Source organism: Takifugu rubripes, chromosome 7 (assembly GCF_901000725.2).
Source record: "Takifugu rubripes chromosome 7, fTakRub1.2, whole genome shotgun sequence".
Taxonomy (NCBI): Eukaryota; Metazoa; Chordata; class Actinopteri; order Tetraodontiformes; family Tetraodontidae; genus Takifugu; species Takifugu rubripes.
Genome location: NC_042291.1, coordinates 13,345,963 through 13,373,612, shown reverse-complemented (window position 1 = coordinate 13,373,612; position 27,650 = coordinate 13,345,963). Strand labels below are relative to the sequence as shown.

The window sequence follows — 27,650 nt, the reverse complement described above, 5'->3', positions numbered from 1 at the left end:
GGGGTGCAAAGTTGCAATTATCGGTCATATCAGAGCAGCTTCAGGACGAAGCAGACGTCTGACGCAGGCAGGAGCGGCAGAGAGGGAAAACACACAATTACAATTCCATCTGTCGTATTTAATTTACGAGCAGCACAGACCAGCTTGATTTTTTTTTTTTTTTTAAAGGACAGTGTATTTTTAACATTTTCCAAGAACAATACAGAGGCTGAGTAACAGTAGTTAAAGGAAGAAAAAAACAGGGGATCAAATTCAAGTTCAAGGCAGTGCTGGCCTTCGATTTAAGGCTTGTGTGTTAATCTGAGCCACAATATCCATACAATTTACATGAAATGTTACAGTATATATATATATATGATGATTTACACCTTCACCCACATCCTGATTGCAAAAGTACAAATGCGGCGGAAAGCACTGATTCGGATTAAAAGAAAAGGCTCCGAAAGCTGCTGACATCATCTGCACAGCTCGAGACTGCAGTGTTTTGGTAATTAATGAATACGTAGCGGAATACATGACCCAATGTGTTTATCTAGAGAAAGAATGCGAATACAATGAGAAGCTGAAAAGGCGATTTTAAAGAACAGAGAAGTTAAAAAGATTCTCTTTTTAAGGCATCGGAGGGGCTTCCCGGCATTCTGAATGCGTGTGCCGTGTCATGAGTGTTGCATTATCTGAATCAGTTCCCTTTGTCTCCCTCTGCGAACACGACACTGCATACCAACTACTTTGTTCCAACCGCAGCAAAAGGAGGCGGCAGGAAGTGAATTCTTCTGAAGCACATCAAGAGACATTAGGCTCACGTGTTCCGGAGTCATCAGATGTTTTCTGTTCTTGATAAACTGTGCAGAGATCTCTTTTCATCCAGCCAGACTTGCATGAACAGAGCTAAAACCTTCAGTGACGGGAGTAAAGTATGTATATATGTTCAAAATTAACATTGAAAGGCACATATTTGAGCAGATAAGACAGGGCTGTAGTAACTGAACACAAAGGCCTTTACTCCATCATGTTAAGGCATCAGAAGACACCAGCGTTCCACACTTAAGAGAAAAGTTTACATTTTCTTTCTATACTTGACCAACAAAGCAGTTATTGCTTTAGCCGTAACAGTTTTACAGGTTTTTCAGCCGAAGGGAATGCAGATTCTCGCCATGTTTCTCTATTGTCTGTGGTATCGTGGTGCACGGATTTCCCCTCCCGTGCAAACCCACAAAACCTCACAAAGGTGTTCAGCAGCGACCTCTCTGAACTCGCGTCTGTCTTTAGGGTGTCGACCCCCTTGTGGTCTTTGTCGGTATTGCAACATTGAACTCTGAAACAGCCAGCACATTTTTTTTTTCAAGTTTTCAGGAGTTTTAAAAAGACGCCATTGTCAGAAAATGGCTTTGAGACATTCAACAGCACGGGTATCACAGCTGATCCTTAAATGAGACAGAAGTAGGGATGTGGAGTCTGGGGAGTTCACAGCGCCCGTGGTGCCCAAGGCTGTTTGTGCATCTGCGTGTCACACCCTGGAAACGTGACTCACATCGTTTACAGTTCAATAGTAGTTCACAACCTCAAACACTGAGCTGTCCCCATCTTTGGAATGATGCAGATTAAAAACAGTGCACAGCTGTGAATGGAATACGCCTTAAAACAGTAAATCATGTAGGGAATTAAAAAAAAGTGCTCAGTGTAAAGTTGCTCTCTCGGAGAGATCGGTGGCTGACGGGGACAGTTTCCCAGCATGTACTTGAAACAGGGAAGGTCTCTGATGTCTGATCTGCGCGGGGCAGACCTTACTTGTCGGCATTCTCGGTGGGATTGTATTCCGTTTCACCCGACGACACCTGAGAGATCCGACGTGTGGAGCCCCACAGGCGGCGGGAGAATTGTCCTGAGCGAACCTGAGAACAAGCAGGGAAAACGCGTTCGTCTTCGCTTGAGGACTAAGAGTTGTTTGACTAAAGAGCCCCAATTATCATTTGAAAACAAATCCTCAGCACAGGACTCACTCCTCCCCCACCACACACACTCCCAAGCTTGCATACAAACACACACTGGCACCCCACTTCCTCAGCTCACAAATACTTGACGTCCTTCTCACCTCCTCTGGTTTTCCTGCCCCCACGACAATCAACTTCCCGTCTTCCAGCCCCACTAAGATGTGGCTGCACTCCTTTGTGACAGAAACACTCCTCACAGGCACCTTCAAGGCCAGCGGTGCTACCGGAGCATCCAGGCTGTTAGAGATGTAGCAGAGCGTGAACAGAACCCTATTGTGCAGGATGCTCCGGGGGAATGAAGCAGCCTTTACCTGTATAGATCACGTATGTGGAGGCTTCCTTGCGCGGTTCCCAGGATGACGTGCTCGGAGACCAGGTGGAGCGCCGTCACCTGCTCTTCAGTGGTGAACGACGACAGCAGATGGCCATTCACCGAGTAAACATGAACAGAGTACTGGCCCTGTGGGGAAAGACCGAATTTAGGATGCGTTGGACGCCACAGCGGTGGCCAAAAGACAGTGTTCCAAGCAAAGTTTTACCTTTCTACGAGAGCATCCCTCCAGTGAGGTCTGCACCACGATGTGGCCCTCCATGCCCACCTGGAGCTCAGAGATCTGGGCCGGTACAGAGCTTTTCCCGGGGGGCCGCAGTGACCTCAGGAACTGTCCTCGTCTAATTGTGTGTACGATTACAGTCCCGTCCTGACATACAGACAATGCAAAGACTACTTAGTGGAACGTTCAAGTACTTTTTTTTAATTCATTTATTTTAACTTAATCTACATTTTTGTACATTTTAATGCATTCACTTTTACTCAAGAATGTACTTTTTAACAACCCTGAATGAATTTTAGTGTTGCTAGGAGGACATGGGAAGGAAGAACACATTAAATTTGAGCGAGGATCAGAATGAAGAGGAATCCAGGAATTTTAATTAAAGTGGCCTGTTGCGCCGTAGCAGATGTATATGATCTACCGAGAGCTGTTCTCCTTTTTCAATGTTTTTTTTTATACTTTGACAATGCAAACCAGGGTTCATAAACCAAAGATACACTCAGCCAGTTTATTGAGGACTTTTGGCAAGCTCTAAAGCTCATCATTTTTGGCATCGGCAGAGACAAAATAGATCTGAAAATAGATCTGAAGCCTTAGGAACAACAAACATGAAACTCAGACAGAGCCAGATCAAGCCTTGGGTTGGTGATATTAAGCTTTCTGAGTATGAATTGGCGGCAAGATAAAAATATTCAAAGACTATTTATATCTGGTAAGGGGGAGCTTCCTGTGGCTGACATGGGTTCTGTTGTCACTTCTAATCTTAAATTTAGATCATATTATAAGTATATAATCTCCTGGCATAAGGACTGTGTACACAAGTGTTAAAAATGAAAGAGGGGAAAGTTTTTCAGCCATTTTTAAAGCATCAAACAGTATGATTAAACTTTGGACAGTGTTTATGGTGAACTGTATCATTCTCCGTAATAAACCGAACTAATAAGAAATTAATCAGCCACAAAAATGAGCTGCATTAGCAACTAAAATAAAAATCTCTAGAGGCCCTGTGGATATTTCATATTTTTAAAGGACGTAGATCTCACCTTTGACCCAGAGACAGCCATGTCCAACTCAGTGCTGATAGCCACACACGTGACTTCCTGGTCATGTCCACAGAGAACCTGTACTGGCCGTGGGGAAAGTCCGCTGGAAAACCCACCCTGACGGTCGATAAAGCGGTAAGATTGATGGCACAGTGTGTGAGCCAGATGGAGCGAGATCGAGATCAGATGACGCTTACCTGCTGGAGAACCTTCCACACGATACAGGATGTGTCCCTTGATCCAGAGATGAGGTAGATGCCACAGAGATCCAGAGCCAAGCACGTAACTACATCTGTGCGAAAGATACAAGAGCAAAAATGAGCCGTGCTGTGACAAAGTCTGCCTGCGTGAACACGACCAGAGGTTCTTACCAATGTGCCTGCAGATTCGGCCCACCAGCTTGCCCTTTCCCAATTGCGTGACACGGAGGCTGCAGTCCCAGTGTCCTCCACTGAACAGCAGCCGGCCATCGTTGGACACCACCAGCACCCGGGCGCTCATCTCCACCCCGGTAGAGAACGGTCCATTTAAGAACCGCTGCATCCTGCGCCGCAAAACCAGAGATCAAAGCCAGCTCAAACCAAGAAATAGGACCGAGCCTAAATGTGCACTGGATTTACAATCAGCACATTAAACTGTCAGACATCTACAAATTAAAAACCCGCAGGCAGGGATCAAATGCTTTGCGTGCTGATTTATTCTGATATGCTCAAGGACGTTTTAAGTCAGATCCACTTAACCAAATTTCAATTAAACGCGCTTTGATGCTTCACAGTTCAAGATGCAGGGCCAAGCAGATGTTCTGCCTCCATGGAACTGCCACAGATGTTTTATAGATCTTTTGACTCCGCTAATTGATGGTGCATCTCACAAAAACCCCAGGACACTTTCGACATCATCTAAACTTGGCAACAACCGGCAATACTCATGTTTTTATCATCATGAATTAAAATTTGATTAAACATTGTTATTGTTCTAAAGTGATTTCACTTTGCTCTGAAGACCAGATGATAATCTTCACTTGGAATCTGGAAATATGGGACTTTCAAAGAGAAAACTCACTTGGGATTCGACATGGTGGGGTCCTTAGTGAACATGAAATAGTTGGCAATGTTTTTGTCATACGGCAGCCAACTGTGTGTTCCTATCAGCCCATTCGAACTCACCGTCACCTGCATGGCAAAAAGTGCATGGGTTGCATATTAAAACTACATTTATGACCACAATCAGCTGTTTAGGCTTTCGAGAAATTTTCCATTGGACTCTCACCAGGATATCAGAGCCCTGAATGATAAAAGAGCGGGTTTGGTTCTTTGGTACCACTGCCTGGATCAGAGGAAAGCCATCGCTGACCACCTGAGGCGAACACGGCACACATGAGTGGTCACGGAGCAGAAGAATGTGACCCAAAAAGGGATATTTAATAACCCACCTCTACAAAGGGCCGCAGTTTTGTGAGCTGTTCGAAGATATTCAGGGGCACAGTGTCCAGGCGGGCCTGCCGCCTCACTGCATTTTCAGCCGACATGCGGGAAGGATGAGGCTCCTGGTGGATAAACCAGAGCTGGATCAGAATTCCCTTTATATTGGAGGGTTTTTTTTAAAGGAAGATGTGAATTAATGAGGGTTTCGGACCTTCAGGAGCTGGCAGGGAGTCTGTCCAAAGTTGCTGATGATGCCTTCCAGGGCTTTCCGCTCTGTCTCATTGGCAATTGCATCCAAATCCACTGCACCTGTAGGGCAACAGGCAGCAAGGCTGATTCTAATTCAGGGACTCAGAGAAAACAACAATGCGGGCTTACGCCAGAAGCAGCAATCACTCATTCTCACCCTCATACGTGCAATAGTAGAACACATTAAGAGCTTTTACAGCCTCTTCTCCTCTCTGTTTGTAACCAAAGATCAGATCAATCCACTCATGGAGGTGGCTGGAGACGTACTCGGATTCCTGGAGGTTGACATAAGCCTGATGTCACGTCATGTTTAGAAAAACTGCAGAACTGACAGGCTGCAGCCTGGAGTCTCACCAGGGCCTTCATGTGCATCCTGATGAAGTCCTCTCTTGATGCGGCCCATCGAGGAAGCAGAACATCCGCCACATGGTCCTGTGATATCTGCAGACGTCCCAGGTCAAAGCCTAACCAAAACAATGCAGCAGCAATCCATCAGCCTCTTTGAAAGGGAAAGAATAACAACTGCTTGCGTGGACCTGAGAGGGCGGTTCTTCCTCACCATTCAAGTTCTCCAGGAATTCTGGGAAATAAAAGAACTCTGGGATGAGCTCTTTGACGTCGGCCGGACTCTCCATGCGCGCCTGCCAGGCTGCTGCCACAGAGTGGAACTGGCGGTCTGCGCAGTCGAACCTGCGGCGCGCAGAGTGAGTTTTTAAAAGCTGCGTCACCTCAGGATATATATAGAATAATAAGTCCTCACCTGCCGCTCTGCAGCTGGATGTGCAGTGTGGTGAACGGCTCCATGCGGATCATGTAGTGCATGACTCCTGCTGCGTTGGAGTAGTGTGTCCCATAGTGGAATTTGTCGATGGTGCCTGTCGGATCCTCAAAACTCTCGTACCTATTGAACGAGAACGAGCACGTTGTCAACGGAAGCCAGAAGTGATTCCACTTTAACGATAATGAATACAAAAGCAGATTTTTCTATTTTCAAGCCTTTACTTTTCTCTGACATTCTGCGCGTGCCGTGGATTGACCACACCGATGGGTTTGGACAAGTCTCTGAAAACTGCCGGGTCGTCCAGATCCAGAACGGGAGAGGCGTAGTCACACAACACCCAGGGGAACTGAGGAGGAACAGCGGAGAGGTTCCGTTACGCTGCAGGGTTCTAACGGCAGGTTCATCAGGAGAAAGCGTGAGGACTCACCACTGGATACTGTGAAAGGTCGTTGTAGGTGCGGCCAGCAATGGTGTTCAGCTGCATCAAGTACTCAAAGTTGGAGATTTCCCTGTTCACCCATTTCTGGTGAACACATCAGCATTAGATTTATTCATGGGATTGGCACATTTGTTTTATATTAACCAAACTTTACGGAGAGCTCATGATTAAAAAAAAACAACACCTGAGTGAGTCCAGATGCCTTCAGGAGCTCCTGAGGGGAGCGGGATCCAAAATAAAAGAGATTTGGAGGCCGCAATCCCAGAATCCTGGAATACACTTTGTTTCGTTCCTGGAAAGATTTTCAGATCTTGCTTACAGAAGCATCAGATTACATTAGATTCAACCAGAAGGGAAAAGTCACCTTCTTTCTGAAGTTGATGAAGTAGTGAGCCTGGTCTATAAAGAACAGCTCGAGTGCAGACCGTCGCAGGTTGTAGCGCCTTAAATGGACTTCCCTCAGCTGAGACAGAGGCCTCTTGAAGTCATACCCAATTCCTGATGTCAGAAATATGATTTAAGAACAGAATTTAAGAATTAACAATGGTTTTTTTTTTATCCTGAACGCCAAGCCTGTGGGAAGATTTTCTAACCTTCCTCTGTCTCTTCTTTGTCACTGCTGATATCGTAGAAATAAATATGGTGCGTGGTCACCTCCAGGCGGCCTGGAACAACCGCCACGATCGTGATGAGCTCACACTCCTCAGACAGGACCAACTTTTCTTTCTGGCTCTCCTCCTCCCCCTCCACCCTGTCAGTGTAGGGGAGGGTGAAATTGCACGTTCCAGATCGTGTGTTTACATGAGCCACATAGGAAAGATGGCAGCAAAGACTCACTTGTCCTCCAAAAAGCTGAAGTCCTCTTCTCCTAACTGGTCATCCTCCATGTCACTCACTTTTGCCTCCTTTGCGACAGCCAGTGGCAGGGGTTCGGAGCTGCGGGGGCTGTCAGCCCCTGTGGAACACACACAAACACACACACAGTTTAGCAACACACTACAAAAACTACAATATTTAAACCCAGAATCATACCCATGTTGTCCCTCTGAGCACTGGCATCGCTGTGAGGGTCATAGTTGTAGTTGGGCACCAGTTTGAGACGCATCTTTGAATAGGTCTCAGCACTGGACAGCTTCCAGTTCACCTCTGACTGCACTCTGGAGATAAGAAACATTGAAAGACCGAACTCTTAGGAGGTGTTTTAAGCTTTGGAACTGAAGAAATGTCTGAACTAGTCACACCTGTTGGCCCATGCCCCTCTCTCGCTGGTCAAAAGCCTGCAAAGGGCTTTCCAGTGCCGCCACACTACCCCCTGCTGGCTGGAGATCTGCTTCTGCCAACTGAGGTATCTGCTGTTCTCAATCTTGACTCTCCTCAGGTAGGGGTCCAACACCACTTCCTGCTCCCACACAGGCATGCCTCAGATCAGTAACGTGACAGATCCACACTCATATTTCAGTGACATATCATATGAAAATGTTCATGACGTGAACCTGAAATTTGGACTTGCTGTCCGATCTGTCTTTGTCCCGTCGGAAGGCTGTGCTCATCAGGTCGTCAAAGCAAGAATTCCAGAAATTAGACATGATGTCGTGGCACCTCCCAAAAGTATCCAGCTCATACTGCTCCATGGTGGGCCGAACCTGTGGGAGGTTTAGAGGTTTTTAATGCAACTACGATATGGCTGCCCACAAAACCAAATTAGACAAAGCGTTGCATCATTTATAGAAAATATACACAAAATAGGTCAAGTCTGAGACATAATCATCTACAAAGTATCTACTGCACCACGATTGTATGCTAAAAACACGAGGACGCCGATTTTCACATCATCACAAAGCTTTTCCAATGACGCCTAAGATAACATGGCCAGAAATTATGAAGAAATTAGACCAGGACAAGCTCCAAATCTGTCTAAACAGCAAAAGTTATGCCACTCTGGCTAATGTATCGTAGAATCTGTATATATAAGTAATCTAAACAAAACAGATTTACGAGTGCTGACCGTCACACCAAGGTTATAAATCCCCTGGCTAGGGGCTAGCATGTCTGGCATCCATTCATAAATTGTCTCACCTTCAAGTGGGAGCATTTAGTGATTTCTGCTTAAAACATTGTACATAGCAGGATGGTTTGGGAGTGTAGGGTGTTTTTCCATGTCTAAAGTTGTGACATCATTTCTTAAAATGTGCATTTGATTTCTCGTCCTCCCAAACCAGGAGGGAACTGGTCAAAGGAGGAGGTAAGACCGAGACTCCTGTATACATGATGTAGACAGTTATATCTACCGAGTCATAATAAAGGCAACAGAAGCTCACTTTACTCCCCAAACACTGACCTCCTGCTGGTAAAATCCCTGCCACTCCACAGTGCGACAGAAAGCCTTCAGGTCCTGAGCGAAGGTTGTGCTGCCGTTGGTGATGGGCAGGTTGGGGAGCAGCTTGTTTAGGGTGATGGGGTCGGCGTGCTGGTCAAGCAGCGTCCGTACGATAGGCACCAGGTGGGGGAAAGTCTCTGAGCGTTCGCCCTCCACGTCGATCATTACCCCTCCAGGCCACAGGTGGGCGCCCAACTGCCCCAGCAGGAAGCACACCTCCTCCCAGCTCAAACACAGCACAGTCTGGAGAAGGCTGTGGAGCTTCAGGTAGGCCATCTCGGACACCTGAGGAGGTGCAAAGGTCACATCACTTCCTGCGCTACAACGAGCAGGTCACAAAACAGAGAAACGTGTTTCCTGTTGCTTGAATCCAGTAAGAACTTATTATTAGTAGTAAGAAAAATGAGTGATCATAACATTAATGACAATTCAACAAAGTTCTCTTGCTCTAATATTAAAGTCTGCCGTTGAGGTAACAGCATATTTTGAGGTTTCCTTATAGTCCCATTTTATGAGCAACTCAGATTTACTGTAGGCAAATTAAATGCAAAGTACAGATGCAACCAAGTAATCGTTTGAAATTTTAACCCCCTATTTTCATTTTAATCAGCTCTTCCAGCATTTCTGCTTTTAATCTTTATATTCCATCAATGTTGGTGGAGGGTGTGTTTAATTTCTTACAGTTGATTGTCACAATGCAATAAACATAAACTCACTGAAAAGCAAATAGCTTTGGGGGGGGGTGTTCACTACTTTGAAGATGTGCACGGCCTGAGCTGAGGCCTGTGGGTCATACCATTTATGACTGCTCGGGTTGTTCCGCTACCCACAGTCAGATCAGCAGCCATAACACCAACAAAAGACACCCTTTCATACACAACACTCCCTCGGAGGAAAATGCTGCTGGGCCGTTTAGGAGGAACGGCCCATACAAGGCCTGGTTTTAAAATTTCCTTATCAGCTTAAACAAATATCACATCCTCCTTGTGATTGATTTTGTAGACAGTTTGACCACAAAGATATCACAGGCAGTTAGCAATATTTATTTCTAATGCTTGGAGGATAAGTTGGTGAAGCAAACCGGTGAGCGCTGCTGTTTGATGTATCCGGTGATGATGCGGAGGCCGATCTGGGCCATCTCCTTGAGTTCGGCATTCCCGGGGCTGCCTGGGGTGCTGTGCCAGGCTTTCAACTTATCCAGCAGGTTCATCACACCTTCAAAGATCTGCAAAAGAACAACGGCAATAAACAAAAGCAGCAGCACAAAAAGGCCAAACCAGTTCCCACGCCTACAGCATCCATGACGACCAGAGCCATTCAGTGCTTCAAATCTACCGTAACATGCATTTAAAAGGGAGACGCAGATGGTATTAAAATTTCACCTTCCACATATACAGAAACCACACCCTTCAGTCCAAGCGGGAGTTAAATATCTGGACTAGAGGCCATCACAATATCATTAATGGTACAATTTATACACATTTATACTACACTTTCTGTGTGAAGTTATTATTAGTTGTAATTATTGTTAGTAGTGGAGCAGGTTGGCTTTCTGCTCACTAAATAAATCACAGGAGAGGTCACGGATGACCATGGGACCGAGTTCAACTGGATGTCAGAGCGCTGACATGGCCGAATATATCAAACATGCACAACAAGTGCGACCAGAGACAGTTTGATGACTGCAGAGATGAGATAGAGTTGTTCTGCCAGAGCATGCACGTGCAAAATGCAGTCAGGGCGTTCCATCTGATTAGTGGGGGAATTCAGCATTTTCTTCATATGACCCCTTAAACTGTTAGATTACAAACTGCATAGGCGCAACATGAACTGATAACAGCATTTTACCAGTGTTACCAGCTCAGTTAGACATCTTTTAAAGATGAAAACAAGACTAAGGACACAGCATGAGTAACTGTACAGTCGTGTAAATTCAACTTGTGTGTATTTATAGAAAATAAATGTGTGGCCTGCCTTGGACTGGTATGTAGTGATAGACAGCAGTAACGCACCTGCTTCTGTCTTAGTAATGAAAGGTGTTCTCAGGTTACATAGGGAGAAGGTTTGTTTTTTTACGACCAACTCTTTGTCAGTGCAGGCTGACCATTTCTGCACCTTAGTTGTGTTTTTATGTGATACCTTTTCGCTCCACAGCGAGTGGTTGTCGGTGCCCTCCGCAAACAGGAAGTCCTGCAGCAGCCTGAGAAGCCGAACCAGACTGGGGCAGAAAGGAAGGGCCACTCCCTGAGCCACCCTCAGGTCCGACAGAGAGGAATCCAACATCATCTCCAACAGGCTGGCGAGCAGAGCGGCAAATGAGTAAAATGTGGCAGAAAAGGGGAAAGTGGCGTAGCTGAAAGTGACTATTTGTTTTGAACATCACACAAGCCGCATGAATCAGGCCGGGCTCATCGCTGACCTGCGTTTGATATCATCAGGAGGGCGAACCAGCTGGCAGGACGAGCCCAGTTTTGTGAGAACAGAAAAGACCTGTCCCCTCTCTCTCCACACCACATCCTCCACCCCCTCCACCCCGCTGCGGCTCCACAACACGGAGAAGATGATGTTAGTCAGGGTGTTGTAGAGCTCCTCCTCGGGGGTCTGCTATTATAAAAACAGTAACACAAAAATAACACATTTTTTTGGTAAAAAAATCTCTAAACACACACAACAAAAGCAACTTGCAAAAACACTAAAATAGTAAGAATTCAATAGCTGTACCTGTGGATTGGATGTATTGGAGATTGTGTCTCCAGAAGGGTCTTTCCCATAGCTGTTGTCGTCCAGGACGTTGGACAGGCTGGAGCTCTTCCTGGCTCTGAGCGGTGGGAAGGGTTTGCTTTGTTCTAGTGGAGACGGTGTGTTTGTCAAGCTCCCTGCAGGAGTGTGTGTGCCAGTGTCCATCATGCTCCCCAGCTCCATGTCGAAGGGCGACGAGTCGAAAGGGGAAAGGGGGTGATAGTCCCTGCCCTCCTCATCAGGGCGAAAGGAGGTGTTATCAAGACTCTGGGAGATGGAGGATGATAGGCTGCCCTGGTCCACGGAATCGAACGATTTAAAATTGAGAGTGCCCGTGAAGGTTTTCAGGGGACCTCCGCTCGGAGGAGACTGAGACAAGTCGGAGAATCCCTCGGAGATGTCCCGCTGTCCCCCATCGTCTTCCTCTTCATCCTCGATGTCCTGCGAAGTGTGGTAGTTTTGGAAGACATCCGCGTCCTCTATGATCAGAGACTTCTCCCTGCGCAGTGAAGGTCGGTATTTTGGGTCAAAGGAGCTGTGAGTGCTGGAGTCCACGATGCTGGCAGCGTGGGAAGCGTAGGACTCCTTCACATAGAGCTTGGTGAGCACGTCCTGCCAGCCCGCCTGCTTGGCGATCTGCTTCACGTAGTCCTTGTTGTCGTGGATCAGGTGAAAGAGCTGGGGAACAAATGTTAGGGGCGACATTTCAAACTCGACAGGACATAAAAGCTAAAGTTAGAAGTTCATCAAGGATGGGCAGGCCTACCTTTCGACAGATATCCAAGCGAACACCGAGGTCAGCACGATGGGACAGACTGACCACAGCAAGGAGATCTCTGAAGTTTGGGCTGAAATCTATGTAGCGAATCAACCATATTCTGTTAAAATAAACATCTTAGCAAGTTTATCAAGCATGGAGTAACGTTGCTGTTTTAAAGTTACCTGTAGCGAGAACCTGCTCATACAGACAACGCACGGTCGTCATAGTTACGGTAAGATCTTCAAGAAAACACACCGGGCCGAGATACCCGAAATCCTTTAGCTTAATGCGCTGCTTGTTGCACTCTGACACTCGCTCGCTTTTGAGGATTTTATATAAGACCTTGGAGAAATGGAAAAGAAGTTGTGAGTTTGATAACGCAACACAGGGAAGACGCACCATCGGATTAAGAGTAAACCCCGGTCCTCACCCTGAAGACACGCTCTCGGACCTCATCTCCGAAGCTTGGATTGAGCAGTACACCGTAAAGCTGCTCCACGCCCCACTCCAACAGTACTGTCTGCACCTGCTCCAGTCGGGGGCTGATTTTCAGCAGCTCGTACAGCACATCCAAGGCCCTCACCATCTGATGGAGACAGCAGGACATCGTGAGAGAGCACGCAGAGGAGGAACAAGTATAAGGCATTACAGAAATGGCCAAAACATACCTGCCCCTCCTCTCCCACTGTGAGGATGTAGCTGAGGACACTGTGGAGCTCCTCCTGTGTGGGAGACTTGAGAAAGTCTTTCAGTAAGCTGAAGAGAGACGTCTGAATCGTCTGTTTCTCGTCAGACAGAGGGCTGCCATCTTTCTCCACACTGTGAAAATACAAGAACATGTATGCCTAAGCTATCTTTACAAAGATAAGGACAATTGTGACCAACAAAACAGGATGAATGATAGATCCCAGTTACCTGTAGTAGGTGCGAATGGTATCCAGAACATACTGGACACCATACTTCCTCTTCATTCGCTGCTTGGCTTTGTTAATCACGGATGACAGGTACTGCAAATGGGCTTTAAAAGAAAAAAAGCACAGGTTTGTCATCTCCCTTCAGGCTGACATTTAGAAATGCCAAGTCGATATGAAAGGGTTACCTTTTAAGAAGCGCATTCATTTGAAAACAAGAGCGCCGAAGCACAGAAGTGGATTCATTTTTAATCATTACCGCAGCTTGAGAGCAGAGCATTAATGTATTTTCTTCTTGAATGCTTTTAGCCTATATACGCGCTAACAGCTCTAGAACACTTTAAATGGTTTACCAGTGCGCTTTTCAACAGTGCAACAACTTAAGCTCTTGCTGGCCTTACCGAGGCAAACGGCAAAATGGCTTTTAGTCCAGATGCGGAAATCAAAGAGGAGGTGCTGGTAGAGTTGCTGCAGAAGTGGACTGTTGCCATCATTGAAAACCTGCTCCAGCAGCAGCTGACAGGCCATTAACACATTCATGTCCATCATGCTGCCAGAGACCTGCAACAACAACAACAACAAAAAAAGCAAGACAAATGAGCTTTTGCCCTGAGGTGTTTTACATTTTCCAGTGTGTAAATAGCACTATCCCTACACACAAACACGTGTGCCTTCCTCGTTTTTGATACAGCTGTGTGATTATTATGACACCGTTTCCTTACAGGATGCTCCACCTTAACGGCACTTATGTCAACACATCCTGTCAGGCAGACAGTGGCTGCACAAAAGCAATCTTTAACAGATCCCCAGAGAAGCTTTCATTATCGCTGGATTACAACACATGCCTCTTCCTACAAGCACGAATTGGGGATGAAAAATCATTTCTCGTTTAAATAAACTGCTTCTCAGCAGTGGTTTAACTCCTGAGGAGACACTTAGATTAGAACTGACGACCATTGGCGCAATCCTGCTACACAACTTCCTGCGGTTTCCTGACCTGCTCCATGATATGTAAATGATGACGTCTGAATTTGCACGTTATTTTCCTGAAAGTCGATGCAGTGTCTTCAGTTGTAGATTTCGATCCCTGCGCTGCTCTAAAAATGAAGCACTCCTGCATTTCGCAGTGGCAATGCGGCGGCAGAGGTCCAGCGTTGACTTTTTGCTGACGGAAGCTTTCAAAAATCGCTCTCTACTTTGTCGAGTGGGGTGAATGTGCGAGGCTCTTACTTTGCTGAGCAGGGCCCCGACGATGCTCGGCCCGTGGCAGTGAAGCAAGCTCTCCTGATTGACAGGGTGCTGGCAAATCAGATTTTTCACCATCAGCAGAAAGGCAGCGATGCTGTTTCTTTCCAATCTGCTCTCTAACAGGAAAAAAACATAGGAAAATTAAAAATTCCTCTTTCACCCACGGCCACCTTCACACGTATTTTACAATGCTGCTTTGTAAGTTGCATTATGCGGTTTTTCTGACATCATCCCAGTGAGTAATTTCTTGTCTTGTCTTATTTCTGTATGACTGTTCTGACTGTGTCAGTGTTTTTATGCAAAAATTGCAATTCTGCAAACAACTGTGAATCAGAGCACACAAATGGCTCATGCCACTGGTCCAATCTTCCGTGATGTCTGCTATCTTTGTGGTTTGCACTATGTATTCATAGTATCTGGTTCTTGTCTGAAGCGCTGGCACTTCCTGTTTACTTTGACACTATGAACCAAACGCAGATGGTTCCATTTCTTGAAGTCAGTGAGAGAGCTAGCACCTGAAATTGTAGAAAATGTAGCCTTGATGTTTCAGAAAGTCTGTAAAAAAATATACAGGTGCTTCCATCCAAATGGAATAAAGAGTAATGTTAATCCATGTTCAAAGCAAAAGAAACCCAAAAAACCACAAAACAAAAATAAAACCATAAAAATATTATCTTACGCTAAATCTAAAATAAATATAAGATAAACCAAGGTAAATATAAAATAAGGTAAAATAAAGTTTACCAGAGGACTTCTTCAGAGGCAGCAGCATGGCAGCAGGGCCTCTGGAGGAGGTGAGTTCTGGTCCCAGCAGGTCTGAGATCTCTTGACTGCCATTGCAAACTGGTTCCGCCTCACATACCTGCTCAAGCAGCGGTAGCAAAACCCCCAAGCCTCCCACTACATTTACAACATCCTGCAGGGAAGGGCACAAACATGAATCTTTAAGAAGTGACGTCTGAAGAAATATACAAAGTCTCCAAGATCAGCAGAAGATAAAGAGCAGGACATCAAACCTTGATGTCCCAGTTCACTACTCTGTGCCCTGTAAGCCTCCCATCATACTGATGATTAGGTGAAAGGTCGTGACATATCTGGCTCTTGAAGGCCTGAAGAAGTACAGTAAAAGAAGAACAATAAGTCTCATTTATTAAGAATCATGCATGCCAAAAGTAAAATGTGTTTTTCTCAGGATAACACCTCTGGAGTGTAGTAGAGCAGAAGTCTGCTGTTGAGGTCAGATAGCTCGCCATCTGCTTTGAATAAAGACACATGATTGGCCCCTGCGTTGAGAGAAGAAATCAAATGTTATTGGTTGTGTATGGAAATAAAAGTGCTCTCTCCTCAGAATGAGAACAGAAGGAAATGCATTCAGAGAGTAGAAGAGCCCGACCAACCGGCAGCATGCAGAGCTTTCGCCTGTGCCGCCTGCAGAGGTTTGTGGCAGATGAAGACGGTACCCAGGAGCCCGTCTAGAGACGTGGGTGTCCCCCACTCCGAGTCCTGCAACCCTGCCGGGATGACGTGCACCGAGGTGTTCCCTATGGAATTCCAGCGGCCTCCAGCGAAGGAGGCAGGGAAAGATTGGGATCGGATGAGAGACGGGCCGTGAATGGGGAAGGTAAACTCAGGCGATGATGGGTTGGAGTGCGAGGTCGTGGGCAGGTTGGGGGAGGTGGTGGTAGTGGTCCGGTGGCCTGCAGAGCCAATGCAGCAGGAGGTAAAAGGCTTCATTGGTCCACGTTCAGGCAGGGGAGGGATGAAAGAGGACATTAGACTGATAGGGAGCAAATCCACAAGGTTCCATTTCAGACTCAATTACCTCACTTAGTGACGGGAAGTGAAGCTGAGCAGTCATACGCTGTTCACCATCGATGTAGATTGTCACCAGGTTCTGGCCAAAAGGACGACGGCCTGGAATGTGGACTATAGCCACCGAATGCTGTGGAAATAATACTGAAAATCACACGCATTCCCAAAAACACTACTCTCAGCCTAACCCCCACCAGATCCTATGTGTTGAAATGAAATCTAGCATCAATCTGCTTGAAGGTCACAGAAAAAAATGGGTACAAATTTCTTCTTTCATTTTAGTACAAGCCAAAAGAGAAAAAAAACTCCTTGCTATGTGTGTCCACACTCACCCAGCAGGAGTCAGCTAGTGGATACTCTGGCAGTGCCACAGCCATGTACTCCTTCTTAGTGCAAACGGCCACCACCAGCACTCCCTCCATTGTGAAGAAGGCTTCCATTCCAGTTCCGCTTGCTGTGAAGAAGCTTTTGAAATAACAATAACAAAGAAAAGAAACAAGGGCACGTTTCAGCCACAGGAAAAGGTGATTTTATTTTGAAATCTCACCTGGGAGTTTCTTTACCTATAGAGCTGTTTCCTGCGTGCTCCTTTCCCCATGTCATGATGAGTTCCTGTTCTGGAGACGACGGAAGGTCTACGGCTGTTGGAAAACTCTGTGTTGAGGCAGAGCCACGCATGAAAAGCGAAGCCACTGCCTGGCCAGCGCTGGACCGTGGGCACCATTATACCCGCCATGGGGGGTGTAAGATCAAAATACTGTAAGGCGCTGTCTTTGCCTTCTCTCGCCGCCATTGCCGAGAGCACTCGGATGATACGTGCGCAGTAGGGGTGCATCTTCCCTACTGCGGCACCATTTTCCTGATCGACCCTGAGCAGTCTGAGCAGGCCCTTCATCTCCTCGGGTCTCAGACTCAGGGAGCCCAGCTCCTGCAGGAGGCCCAGCAGGGCATCTGCACACTGTCTGTCCAGACTCTGGGGCTCTGAAAGCACCTGCAGCAGAGCACCCACCATGCCTGCTTCCACAGCCACTGTACGACAGGATAAAGAGCCCCCACAAACAGCAGCAAGCCACTGGGCCACAAGCAACTGAAGGTCCCTCTGACCCGAGAGGTCAGGAAGCCACTGCAGGAGCAGCAGCAAAGGCTGGTCGTTACTGATGCCAAGATGGTGGACGTGGGCGTGTTCCCCCTCCACTGCCTGGAAACAGACAGACAAAAAATAAATAAATAACGCAATGTAAAAATAAATTCAGATCACATTTATATGTTAATTGACAACTGCAATTAAATAAGAAGCTCTGGCTCATCAATTGGAGCAAATTGACTACTCTGCTCTCAGCGGAGGTAACGAGGAAATGGTGTTTTACCATGTTCATCAGCTCTTGCAGCAGCCTTTTAGTGGGTTGACCTTGACTTTTCAGCACATCAAATAGCTGGGAGTAACCAATTCTCTCCTTGAAAACCTCCTGGGGGGGGACGAGACAGAAATAGGATGGAAAAACTTTCTCCTCAGTGGATAGTTGGCACATTTCCATGTATTTGATGGAAATCCAACACAGCTTTTTACATCAGGCTCTATTTTTTGCTCGTTGCTTCAGTCTGAGCACTCGAAATATCCTCATAAAAAGTAATTTATTTTATTAATCCTTACCTTAGCGGAAGGCGAGTTACTCATTATAGCTGTGAGGACTCCTAAGGCATGGATTGTAATACTCTCTGCTCCCTTCTCCCAAACCTGTGATACATCAAACAAAACCTGTGCTGTAGAATTGATTGTAATATTGGAAATAAGACAAAAGACCATAAGTGACACTAGAAGCTTAAACATTTTAAGTGCATGTGCCCAGAAAGACACAGAGGAGATTTTCACAAAATGAAATGGCTGAAAAGGGAATTGTGCTCCAAAGCGTAGGGGAAGTACAGCACGTTTCCACTCCACAGTGGTCGGAACAGAAGTACCGGCCGTAAAACAATTGCCTCTTTGTCAATCATTGATAGGCCTCAGCATGCAAAAACTGAAGCGAACCACCCAAAAAAATAGAAAAAAGAATGAGGCACCCAGATCATTCAAAACACACAACCAGGACAGCCAAAATAATGTAAAGGAGGAAAGACGTGCAATGAGAACACTCCATGTACCATGCAAATGTCGCATGCTTCACCTTATACATTGTTGTCACCAGGGAATTCAGCCTCTGATTCTGAGTTTATATGTGAATCCTTGACTTTTGAATTTAGAAAGCTATCCTGTTGGTTCTTTAGGTCAAATTAAGGTGTTATTAGCAATAAGCACTGACAAACATGCCTAATGAGCAGATGAAACAGCTTTTAAAAATGCTACCCGTTTTGTTTACAAATGAGTGCGAGCGAGCGAGACTTCCTGCTGTGAGCTTCCTGTTTAAAGGCCTCAGAGACGTAATCGAGTGTAACTCGGGCTGAGTTTCCTGCTGACAGTTCAATATCAAGAGCTGGTATGAGGAAAGTACCTGGTCCACTTCGACCTCTGTGAGTAAACATGTCGTGAGGTCACACATAATGTCACGTTCTGGCTTACGCCTGTTGCTCTGAAAGAGCTACTCAGCGCGGGCACGCACAGACACATGACACAAAGAGACAGACGATTTAGACAAAAATGATGCTGCGAGATCATGTGTCACACTGACCAAACAGAGAAAAGCTTTGAGAGCTGACGAGCTGGTCAAGCACATTGTATTTTACAAAGGTAAATAGACTTGACGTTAATAAACACAGAAGGAAAGACACGTGTTTTGAAGGCTGGAGGCCTGACCTTGCTGTTCTGAATGAGCCTGAGGATGTGTTCAAAGCAGTTGTTGTTGAGGAACACAGCCTGCAAAACTGGTCTGTCAGAGCACTGTAGGATCTCAGGAACAGCAGCTAAAATTAGAAACAAGGAGCATGACTCGGTTTTTTTAAGACACCGGGGAAATCAGACGGTTTCCCCCATATATTGATTTGGCACAACGGACATTCGCGTACTTAGCATTTGGCTCTGGAGGGAAATGAGGCTGTCCTCCCAGCTCTGCCTGGCTTGACACTCGCTGCTCAACGGGCGGTTCCAGTTCAGGAGCTGAAAGTAGCTGTCCAGTATCGCCTTGATCTCCACTTGCCGCTCTGCGGGGCTGCTGGAATGTAGGAGGTGTATCACAGCGGTCAAGCACTGCAAGGTCAGCCGTGGGAGTCTCGTGGCCTTGGGTTCGGCGGACACCTGGCAGCACCATGCTCGCAGGACCAAGAAGAGGTCCTCAACCGAGTCGGGGGTGATGGAGAGAAGGCCATTCTTCTGATAATAGAAAAAAAAAAGGAAACGTTGAGTCAATATTACCTCTCAGTGGAGTGGTCACAGAACAATCAGTGAGGAAGAGGAGAGCGGGGGGTGAAGACCTTTCCTCCACTGATCACGGCTCCCTGGAGATGAACCAGCCTCAGTGTGAGGAGCTCTGGGATCTTCTGGCTTTCCTGGAGACATTCTGTGGAAAACAAGCCACACAATAATGTTACACAAATATGTGATAATGCACAAACAGAGCTTAAAAACAGAGTCAATGCAAATTCCAATGGGAACCTTGCATCACACAGAAACACCATTTTGAGCTTGTTTGTTTTTAAAGTGTCCATTGTGTCTAATCTTCCTTAACACTGGACATTGAAACTGGGTTGCCAGAGATTTCCTGCAGGCCTTGCAGATTACCAATCACAGAACAAATGGGTTTATAGGCTTAAAGACAATTAGATCTGGATAATCAGTAACATTTTTGCATACGTAGCATGCTGATTGGTGGGGGTGTGGAGAAAGGTCCCACAGGTTTTTGTTTGGGGATTTCTTTTCAACCAAAATCGACAAATCTGAGCTGTTGGGTCTTGGCAGGAACATTTTGATTGGAATGTGAGATTTAACAGAGATCATAGAGGTACAGCAGTTGAACAGGAGTGGCTCACCATGGAAGAGAGCTGGTAGCTCCTCCGGCAGGCCCAGCGGGGAGAACTTATACTTGTTCCTCTCCAGCAAGCTCACCTCCTCCCTACGAGACAAAACCCTCCAGTCACTATCCCATTCGCATCCCGCCCAGTCAGTTAGCGACCGCTGGTGTTACAAAATCCTAACTCAAAGCCGCCGAGGCAAAGAGACAGGGTATTACAAATCACAAAAGGGTGTGCAAGATGTGAAACGCATGTGTGCGAGCGTTTGTCAGCCTTTGTCTGGCTGAATACCACCTCCTACGCGCTCGCTCAGGCGATGCACACCCACACACACTCACCCTGCCAGGCGTCTCCTCCACGTCTGATAAGGGTCAAACAGGCTCTCGCAGAGCACGAGTCCATACTGCACAACCTGCTGCAGAGACTGCTGATCCCCTCTGTCCAGCTTTAACTGAAAACCAGGATTCGGACTCACGGTCACAGGCTTGTTTTTGATTATACAAATACATCCCATTCCACACAGTGAATATAAGACCAGCTACACCCACTGCAAACAAGTTCATCAACTTCTGGGTGACCGTGCGAATATTCTGTACACACAATAAATTCTGTACTTCTCTGTAAGATTATGAATTACAACCAGGGCACTAGAGTTTATAACTTCCTTACCTGGTCTAAACAGAAGCTCAAGAGCTTGATGGTTTCAAAAACAAAACCAGGGGTCTTGTCTGTGTCAATGTTCTCCATATTTCTAAAAGCAGAGAAAAACATTTGTTGAAGTCATTTGACTCAATTATTCTAGCTTCTAGTTTCTTTTATAAAAATTAACCTCTGCAGGGGCAAAGATTTCCAACAGAGAGGGCAATAAAAAAAATCTAACCAGGTTGACAAAATGTAGACATCACCAGGCACCATTTCTAAAGAATGGTGGCAGATAAGATTATTAAATAGCAAGGTTTGGTAGCAGTCATAAAAAAAGACAATGCTTTTAAATGAACACAATATCAGCACCACTATTGCGTTTTCTCCCAGTTTAAGCAGAAAGAGGCGACACAAATTAACCCCGCCCTTCATGATGCTTGTAAAAACATAATAATAATACTAGCAAATGTTGACATCTACAAAATATAATGTCCTTTTTAGGCCTGTGCTGCAACTGTCTCTCCTGTTGTGCTTAAAAATACTGGCCTGGAATGTCTTGATTCTTTGCCCAATATTAGCCTTTTTTGGGAGCTATTTTTGTAAGATGGTATATTACTTAGTTGTAGTTATCCCGGGTTGCTATGGAGATCAATAATTTCCCCTCTGGAACTTTTTCCTGGAAGCATGAACTGTATAATACCTGTGTATAAAATGTTGGCCTAAAGTATTTCAGGGTGAAAACCGTTGCTTTTAGCCACAAGCATCTATAAATATATACATGTGTGAATACACCATTTTTGAGGGTTAACAGTATAGAAGGCAGGCATACATTAATATCGTGGCAACCCTCACCTGCAGACTATGATGAAGAACTTGATGAGGAGCAGGGGGTGTGGGGTGCTGCCACTGTGCTCGCCGACAGAGAGGTGCACTGCACTATCCCACAGCTTGGTGCTGAGCAATACCAGCACCTCCCTGGGGAGCAAGGGCACATCGGCGCTACAATCCTCCAGCCTGAGGGACACGTGGGAACAAATGGGATGGGAGGCAGCAGGAGGAGGAAGAGGTTTTGAAATTGTGGTAATATGTGTCATATTAGCATCTCTCTTCAAACATGCGAAACTCTTTGGTGTGTACTCACTTCCGAGGCTCCAGAGACTGCACATCAATGAGCCTCTCAAAGGAGGCCACGAACGCCTCCAACCACTGCTGCAGATAGCTCACATCTTTCTGCAGGGAGGAGGGAAGGACAGCCGTCAGCCTCATGCTCACAGACACGTTGCTAAACTATCCTGGATGCATGGATCAGTGGAATGTGCTAGCCGAACAAAACTGAACATTTGCGATACCCCCTTTTGGATAAAAAAAAACACAAAAGAAACAGACACTGACTGGACTTGATTTTTTTTTTTTTTTTTTTGCAACAGGATGTTGCAAAGTGAGGAACACTTGAGTCAAAACCACCATCGCAAGCTTCAGCACACGATGTTCAACATTTAAAAAGTCTTCAGGCCATCATAAACAAGCTGTATCTCTTTATCTCAGTTTATTTCCATCTCTGTGGTGTGTATAATTCTACTCTGACACATCGGGCTCATAATGATAAAGGCTTTAATAAACATATGTAGGTGATCCAAAGTCCCCGATATGTGCAACATGTATGTAATGGGGCGTAGAATTCTGACACTACACAACCTGCTGGTGTCTAGAATTGCAATGGAAAAATAGGCAAAACTTTCAAAAGATAGACAAGAAACTATGCTGCCTAATAGTGGATGCTACTATCAAGTGTAAATGGCGTGATTCAACAAGTGCACGCCCAATAATGTTCCGTAAAATAGAGTGTACGTGAAAGAAAAGCTCATTGATCAGAAAGCAGACAGAAATAAATCAGTGTTAAATGTACATTACCAACTGGCATCGACTTATGGGCCAGTCCATCTCTCATTGTATGCGGCTGAAGGGGCACACCAGGTTGTTGTGAACCCGGTCTCAGATGATCTTTCCGTGCAGTCCTCAGCCAGCAGCTGTGAGCACAGCCTCCGATTCAGCCCCTTATTGTTTCGACTTTGAGCCAGCAAAGCAGGAAATGACATGTCACTTCTACCGGGGCTTATTTCCTACATACTCTGCCTCCACACCGAACGTTTTCCTCTTTCAGCTCTACCGGTAATTGAGGCGAGACACGCAGGAGGACTCGTTTGAATTAAATCCGTTGCAATGGCAATCTTTTTGGCAATTTCCAGGAGAATTGCGGGTATTTGAACGGTCTCCGGTTTAAAACGTTTCACTGATCGAGTTGCAACGACAGAAATGAGGAGTGTCACCACAGAGAGAAGATAGAGTACGGCCACCTTAACTTCCTATGCTTTGGTCAGTCACAGGAAGCTGTATATGCAGATGCTGGTACTAGATTGTTCCTTACTTTGTGTCTTTCTGAGAGCTACAAAAGTGATAGTCATCTGTCATTTATGCCTTGAACATCCAGACATCAAGCCCCTGTAATTTATTTTTTCCTGTAGAAAGTTACAAAAATAAACAAATCCTTCCTATTATTGGACAGAAAAACAAAAAATAACACTCAAGCAGATGCCATTAGTTAAGGAATTCAGTGTAAACCAGTATAACTACAGGTTCCACATGCACAACACATAACAGGAGCCTGGCTCTGCATCTGCTAATCCTTAATAGCCGCTTTTCAAAATAAGGTTTAAAATAACACCAATTCAAACACTGTAAAAGTCTGTTATTTATCGCCACTTTCTCTGCACAACGCCAAGCAGCTGTGGCGCTCTCCGCTGCTTGGCATTCTGCTTGGCTGCAACTTCGTACACAAGCGAAAGCAAAGAGCACTTTCATTTTCCCAGTCGGCCCCATCGGTGGATAAACGGGGGGGGAAGGGGGGGGGGGGCAGAGGGACGCGAGGGAATTCAGTCGCAGGGGAGCGATAACATGGCAACGTGCTGCGGGGACCAGCGTCTCCGAGGGCAGCGTAACAATGTGAATCATAACATGACAGCTGGCACAGGAAGTGTATGACCCGGGGTAGGCCGATGGTGGTGGTTTCACAGCTGTGCAGGGGTGACAGTTGGGTGTGTGCTGTTGCCCAGTTTTCACACTGCAGGCTTTAATTATGGCTGTCACCAGCATCCTCCTCTGCTACGGTTACCAAACTCTTTTCAGCATCTCGTAACAGCGCCAGTGTGCTCCGAAGTGGTTGAGAAAGATGCTCTTCCTCTCTTACTTTCATCCAGTGTTGTGACACCCAGGAGGTCAGTCAGACTGGCGTTAAAGCCAAGAGATTACATCTGGATGTCATGCATGCTGCAATCAAATCCTTCCTGGTGCAGATTGGTTAAAAAAAAAAAAATTGCTAATTCTCACAATGAGAAACGCAAATTAATCACAGGCTGACATTTTAATAGGGAGGAAAAAGCTAACAGCATTTTGATGATGAAAGAATTTGGAATCGTAATCAAGTTTTACAACATTTAGGATGTGAGAATAAAACAAAACCAAAGTGTACACTTTGCAACTTCCTGGTGGAACACTGTCCCCGAAGACACACCTACTAATATATGAATTTCAATTTAGACACATTAAAAGCTTCTGAGTGACAATGCAAAAACTAAGGGTGCCTGTACAGACACTACAGAAATGAAATGAATGCAGAAACTGGGTTTGATTTATTTCTAGTTCCACTTCAACACGGCACATCTTAATGCTTTATGCAGAAAATCTTTCTGTTTCTCTACGACCAAACATCCCTAATTGCCAGGATTATCAAACATCTTTATTCTGACATCACACTGGACTTCACGACGGTCGTCTACAAAGGGGAGGTGTCTTACGTCTCAGATCTGGTTTCGCCCAATGACGGCTGCCTTGATGCTGGAGGATTTGTGATTTAATGTATCCGATCTCAAATGAAGCTGACCTACATAACTAGATTAGTATAACAAACACATCCAGAAGAATAGATTTGTCATTTTCATGCTGATGAGCTTTATTGCTGTGCTTTATTAGATCAGCCTGCTCTGAAAATATCCATACCTGCGGGGCAGGAGCATTCGACGGTGGCCTACAACAGTCAGATAGGAAGGATGGAGGTCATGGTGCTATCAGACGTGTTTAAATCGCAACATTTGCTTCGTGTCTGAAAGTCTTGATTTTCACTCAGCTGTTTTGTGTAAAACTAGTCCTGACAAAACTGCAAAAACCTGATAAACCAAGTAGCTTTTGGTGGATAAACACGACGTGTTTACACTGCCATTACACTTGTTTAATGTTCTATGAGAGGGAATTAATGGCTGATTGAGGTTCGTGCGAGACACTTTTGACCCGGCAGCTCCTGTGCAGGAGGCCGAGGCTGAGAGTTTGCAAGGGGGTGTGTTATTTCTTACACAATCGAAGGAAGCAGGGTTCCTTTGTGGCAAGCCTGAGCGAGTTTTTAGGTTTCTTCATCACAATGATAGCCATGACACTGTGTGCACTCAGACACGTTGAAATCAATTGTTGGGATTTATCACAGGCTTATCTGAACACGCACAGTCGGTGTTTAAAATGTAAACTGAACAAATAACGCAGCTCAGGAAAAAGTCTGAAACACAGATCAGGAAAAAGTCTGAAACACCCTCATGAACATATTTGGGTTTAATCCAATTTTGTCATCCAACAGGACTAAATAATGGGTGGTTTAAATTTGGATTAACAAGAGGGTGTAACAGCAGCTGCAGGGGTGTGTGCAAGGATGTGTACCTGTGTGCATTCGTGTGTTGGGACTCAAAGTTTCCACTCCCTTGAGTAAGTAAAGGCTTGTTTACAGCGCTAACAAAAAAAAAACCCCTACTGAACACATCTTGTGTTTCAAACGTGTGCACTGAACAAAGCACAACAAAGGCTGACAGTTGGAGCGGGGATGTGTCCAGTGGAAAAAGAGAAATGTTCTAAACCGGACAGACAAGCCGGCAACAAAAACATCGCAGATGCGTCTTTATGTCGACAGGAGAGGCCACGATTGTTCTCTCAAGTGGTTCTTCTGCCTTCTTACAGCCTGTTCTGTCGCTCCAAAGCGCACGAGTTGGTGACATTTAAAGCTCGACCTGAGCAAACCCAGCCTTCATTGCTGCTCTGCAAAAATGACACATCATCATATCATCTGTTTTCTAAAAATTCAACTGATGTTTGAGTCTGTGGTCAGGTCCATGCTGGTCACAGTACCTTTGGAGGCCCCCATACATGCACACACACAAATACTTTGCATGTTAAATGCAACCTAAAGTTAAGATATAATGGAGAAAAATTTCACTTGTGCATCGGTCTGCTAGGTTGATTCCTGTCAATAAGTATATTGTATTTTGGAATAATTATGCCCCCTCAGTGGTCTAATCTCATTGTGTCCTCAGGCCTCAAAGCAGACTGCAAACTCATTAAATAATAATTTATTAGCAGCCAAGGCACTCGTTTGTTTTTTCCCTGCTTTTGTCATGTCAAGAGGAGACATGTTGGGAAAGAATGCACGTTTATCAGCCTGACCAAGACGTCGTTTCCCATCCGGATGATTTCAGTCACACTGGGCCAAACCGGGGAATACCAGACAGACATTTGGGCACTTTTCCCAATATCTATGCAAAACATGGGCACTATTTGTGTTGCTGTCCGGGCAGCGAATCCATTAAATACATAGAACTGCATCTACCTGAATTTTAAAACGTGTCTGAACGAAGAAGACCAAGCTTTCGAAACAGGAAGAGGAAGTAGCCCCAGAGACACCTGAACTGCAGGTAGCCTCCATCAGACACACTGAACACGCTCCAGTTAAATGATTATTTATTACTGGACTGAATTTAAACGGCTCAGTTAGGAGGATAACGAGCCACGACGCGCTTCTCCAAACTGGTAAATAAACAGCTGGACGAACCTAAAAATCCCACAAACCTGCTCCCCCACACCCCTTCGCCTCAGCTTTTAAAACAAACGACACAGAAAACGACCGTGTGCGTCCCTGCCAGTGTCGGAAAGTTCAGACAGGGGGACCTGCTGCAACAACAGGTGTCACTGTCAGCTCTTCCGCACTTGCTCTCACCTTTGTGTAGTACAACATCCACAGCTCATACAGCCGTTCCTTCGATGCCATCCCGCCGCCCTTGGGGTTGCTCATTATTTCCTTATTTTGTGTTTTGATGGTTCAGATGGTGAACATGTTGCGCGTCGCTGTAGCCAGAGATGTTCGAAGTTGTTTCCTGGCGGCAGCAGGACGCCAAACGTCCCCGTGAACCATTCCTGCAAATACAGGCGACAATAATCCGCAACAGCGCGTCGAGTCTTCCGGCACCGCAAAGTTGTCAGAAAAGGCAAAACGCGCTGTCGGTGCGCGACCACGCTGCGATCACTGTCGACATGGGGTTGAAACGGGAACAGAAATGCGCGTGTGGAGAAACACCCATGTCCGCATCGAAAGCGAGCCTGTTGCTGAATGATTCCTATTGGAAGAGTTCCCACGGAAGCGACAGATGCCGCCCGCGCACCGCAGACGAATGGTCGCGCCGCCCGGCCGGACTCAGGCCGCAAAGGTGTAGCCCTCAGCAGCAGGCGTGCACATTTCACCGAGCTGCCTTTTTCCTGCGCTTAAAAGACAGAAAAGACACAAGCATAACTGAGTTAAATGTGCTCACAGGTAGATAATATTCTTAAAGACACAAGCACACATAAACAGAATGATCCGAGCCATGAGGGGAAGGG

At 45.8% G+C, this 27,650-nt stretch overlaps 1 protein-coding gene across 3 annotated transcripts; it reads right to left on the bottom strand.

Moving 5' to 3' along the window:
- Window positions 1–97: 97 nt before the first annotated feature.
- On the bottom strand, window positions 98–27,628 carry nbeal2 (neurobeachin-like 2). Of its 3 annotated transcripts, none has more exons than XM_011605689.2 (55): window positions 26,995–27,628; window positions 22,051–22,139; window positions 21,762–21,923; window positions 20,937–21,018; window positions 20,606–20,718; window positions 20,286–20,368; window positions 19,731–19,816; window positions 19,326–19,629; window positions 19,117–19,223; window positions 18,815–18,901; window positions 17,980–18,063; window positions 17,696–17,794; window positions 16,892–17,526; window positions 16,661–16,793; window positions 16,339–16,458; window positions 15,914–16,244; window positions 15,717–15,799; window positions 15,533–15,625; window positions 15,261–15,432; window positions 14,499–14,632; window positions 13,670–13,829; window positions 13,273–13,375; window positions 13,026–13,176; window positions 12,788–12,943; window positions 12,540–12,699; window positions 12,364–12,452; window positions 11,580–12,275; window positions 11,278–11,459; window positions 10,998–11,154; window positions 9,940–10,083; window positions 8,820–9,143; window positions 7,975–8,124; window positions 7,723–7,880; window positions 7,514–7,638; window positions 7,319–7,436; window positions 7,075–7,232; window positions 6,846–6,979; window positions 6,666–6,773; window positions 6,470–6,565; window positions 6,264–6,388; window positions 6,022–6,162; window positions 5,821–5,951; window positions 5,616–5,725; window positions 5,419–5,536; window positions 5,224–5,321; window positions 5,021–5,134; window positions 4,858–4,944; window positions 4,651–4,760; window positions 3,960–4,132; window positions 3,786–3,880; window positions 3,589–3,705; window positions 2,531–2,692; window positions 2,303–2,451; window positions 2,093–2,228; window positions 98–1,892 (listed from the first exon to the last, which is right to left on the bottom strand). In XM_011605689.2, the coding sequence occupies exons 1-55, from the start codon at window positions 27,067–27,069 to the stop codon at window positions 1,785–1,787; spliced, it is 8,415 nt and encodes a 2,804-aa protein (XP_011603991.2). In that variant the 5' UTR covers window positions 27,070–27,628; the 3' UTR covers window positions 98–1,784. The 3 variants fall into 3 exon arrangements, with proteins under 3 accessions (XP_011603991.2, XP_029695098.1, XP_029695099.1); XM_029839238.1 differs by having other exon boundaries at window positions 11,278–11,462; window positions 26,995–27,627; XM_029839239.1 differs by lacking the exon at window positions 18,815–18,901 and having other exon boundaries at window positions 11,278–11,462; window positions 26,995–27,627.
- Window positions 27,629–27,650: the final 22 nt, after the last annotated feature.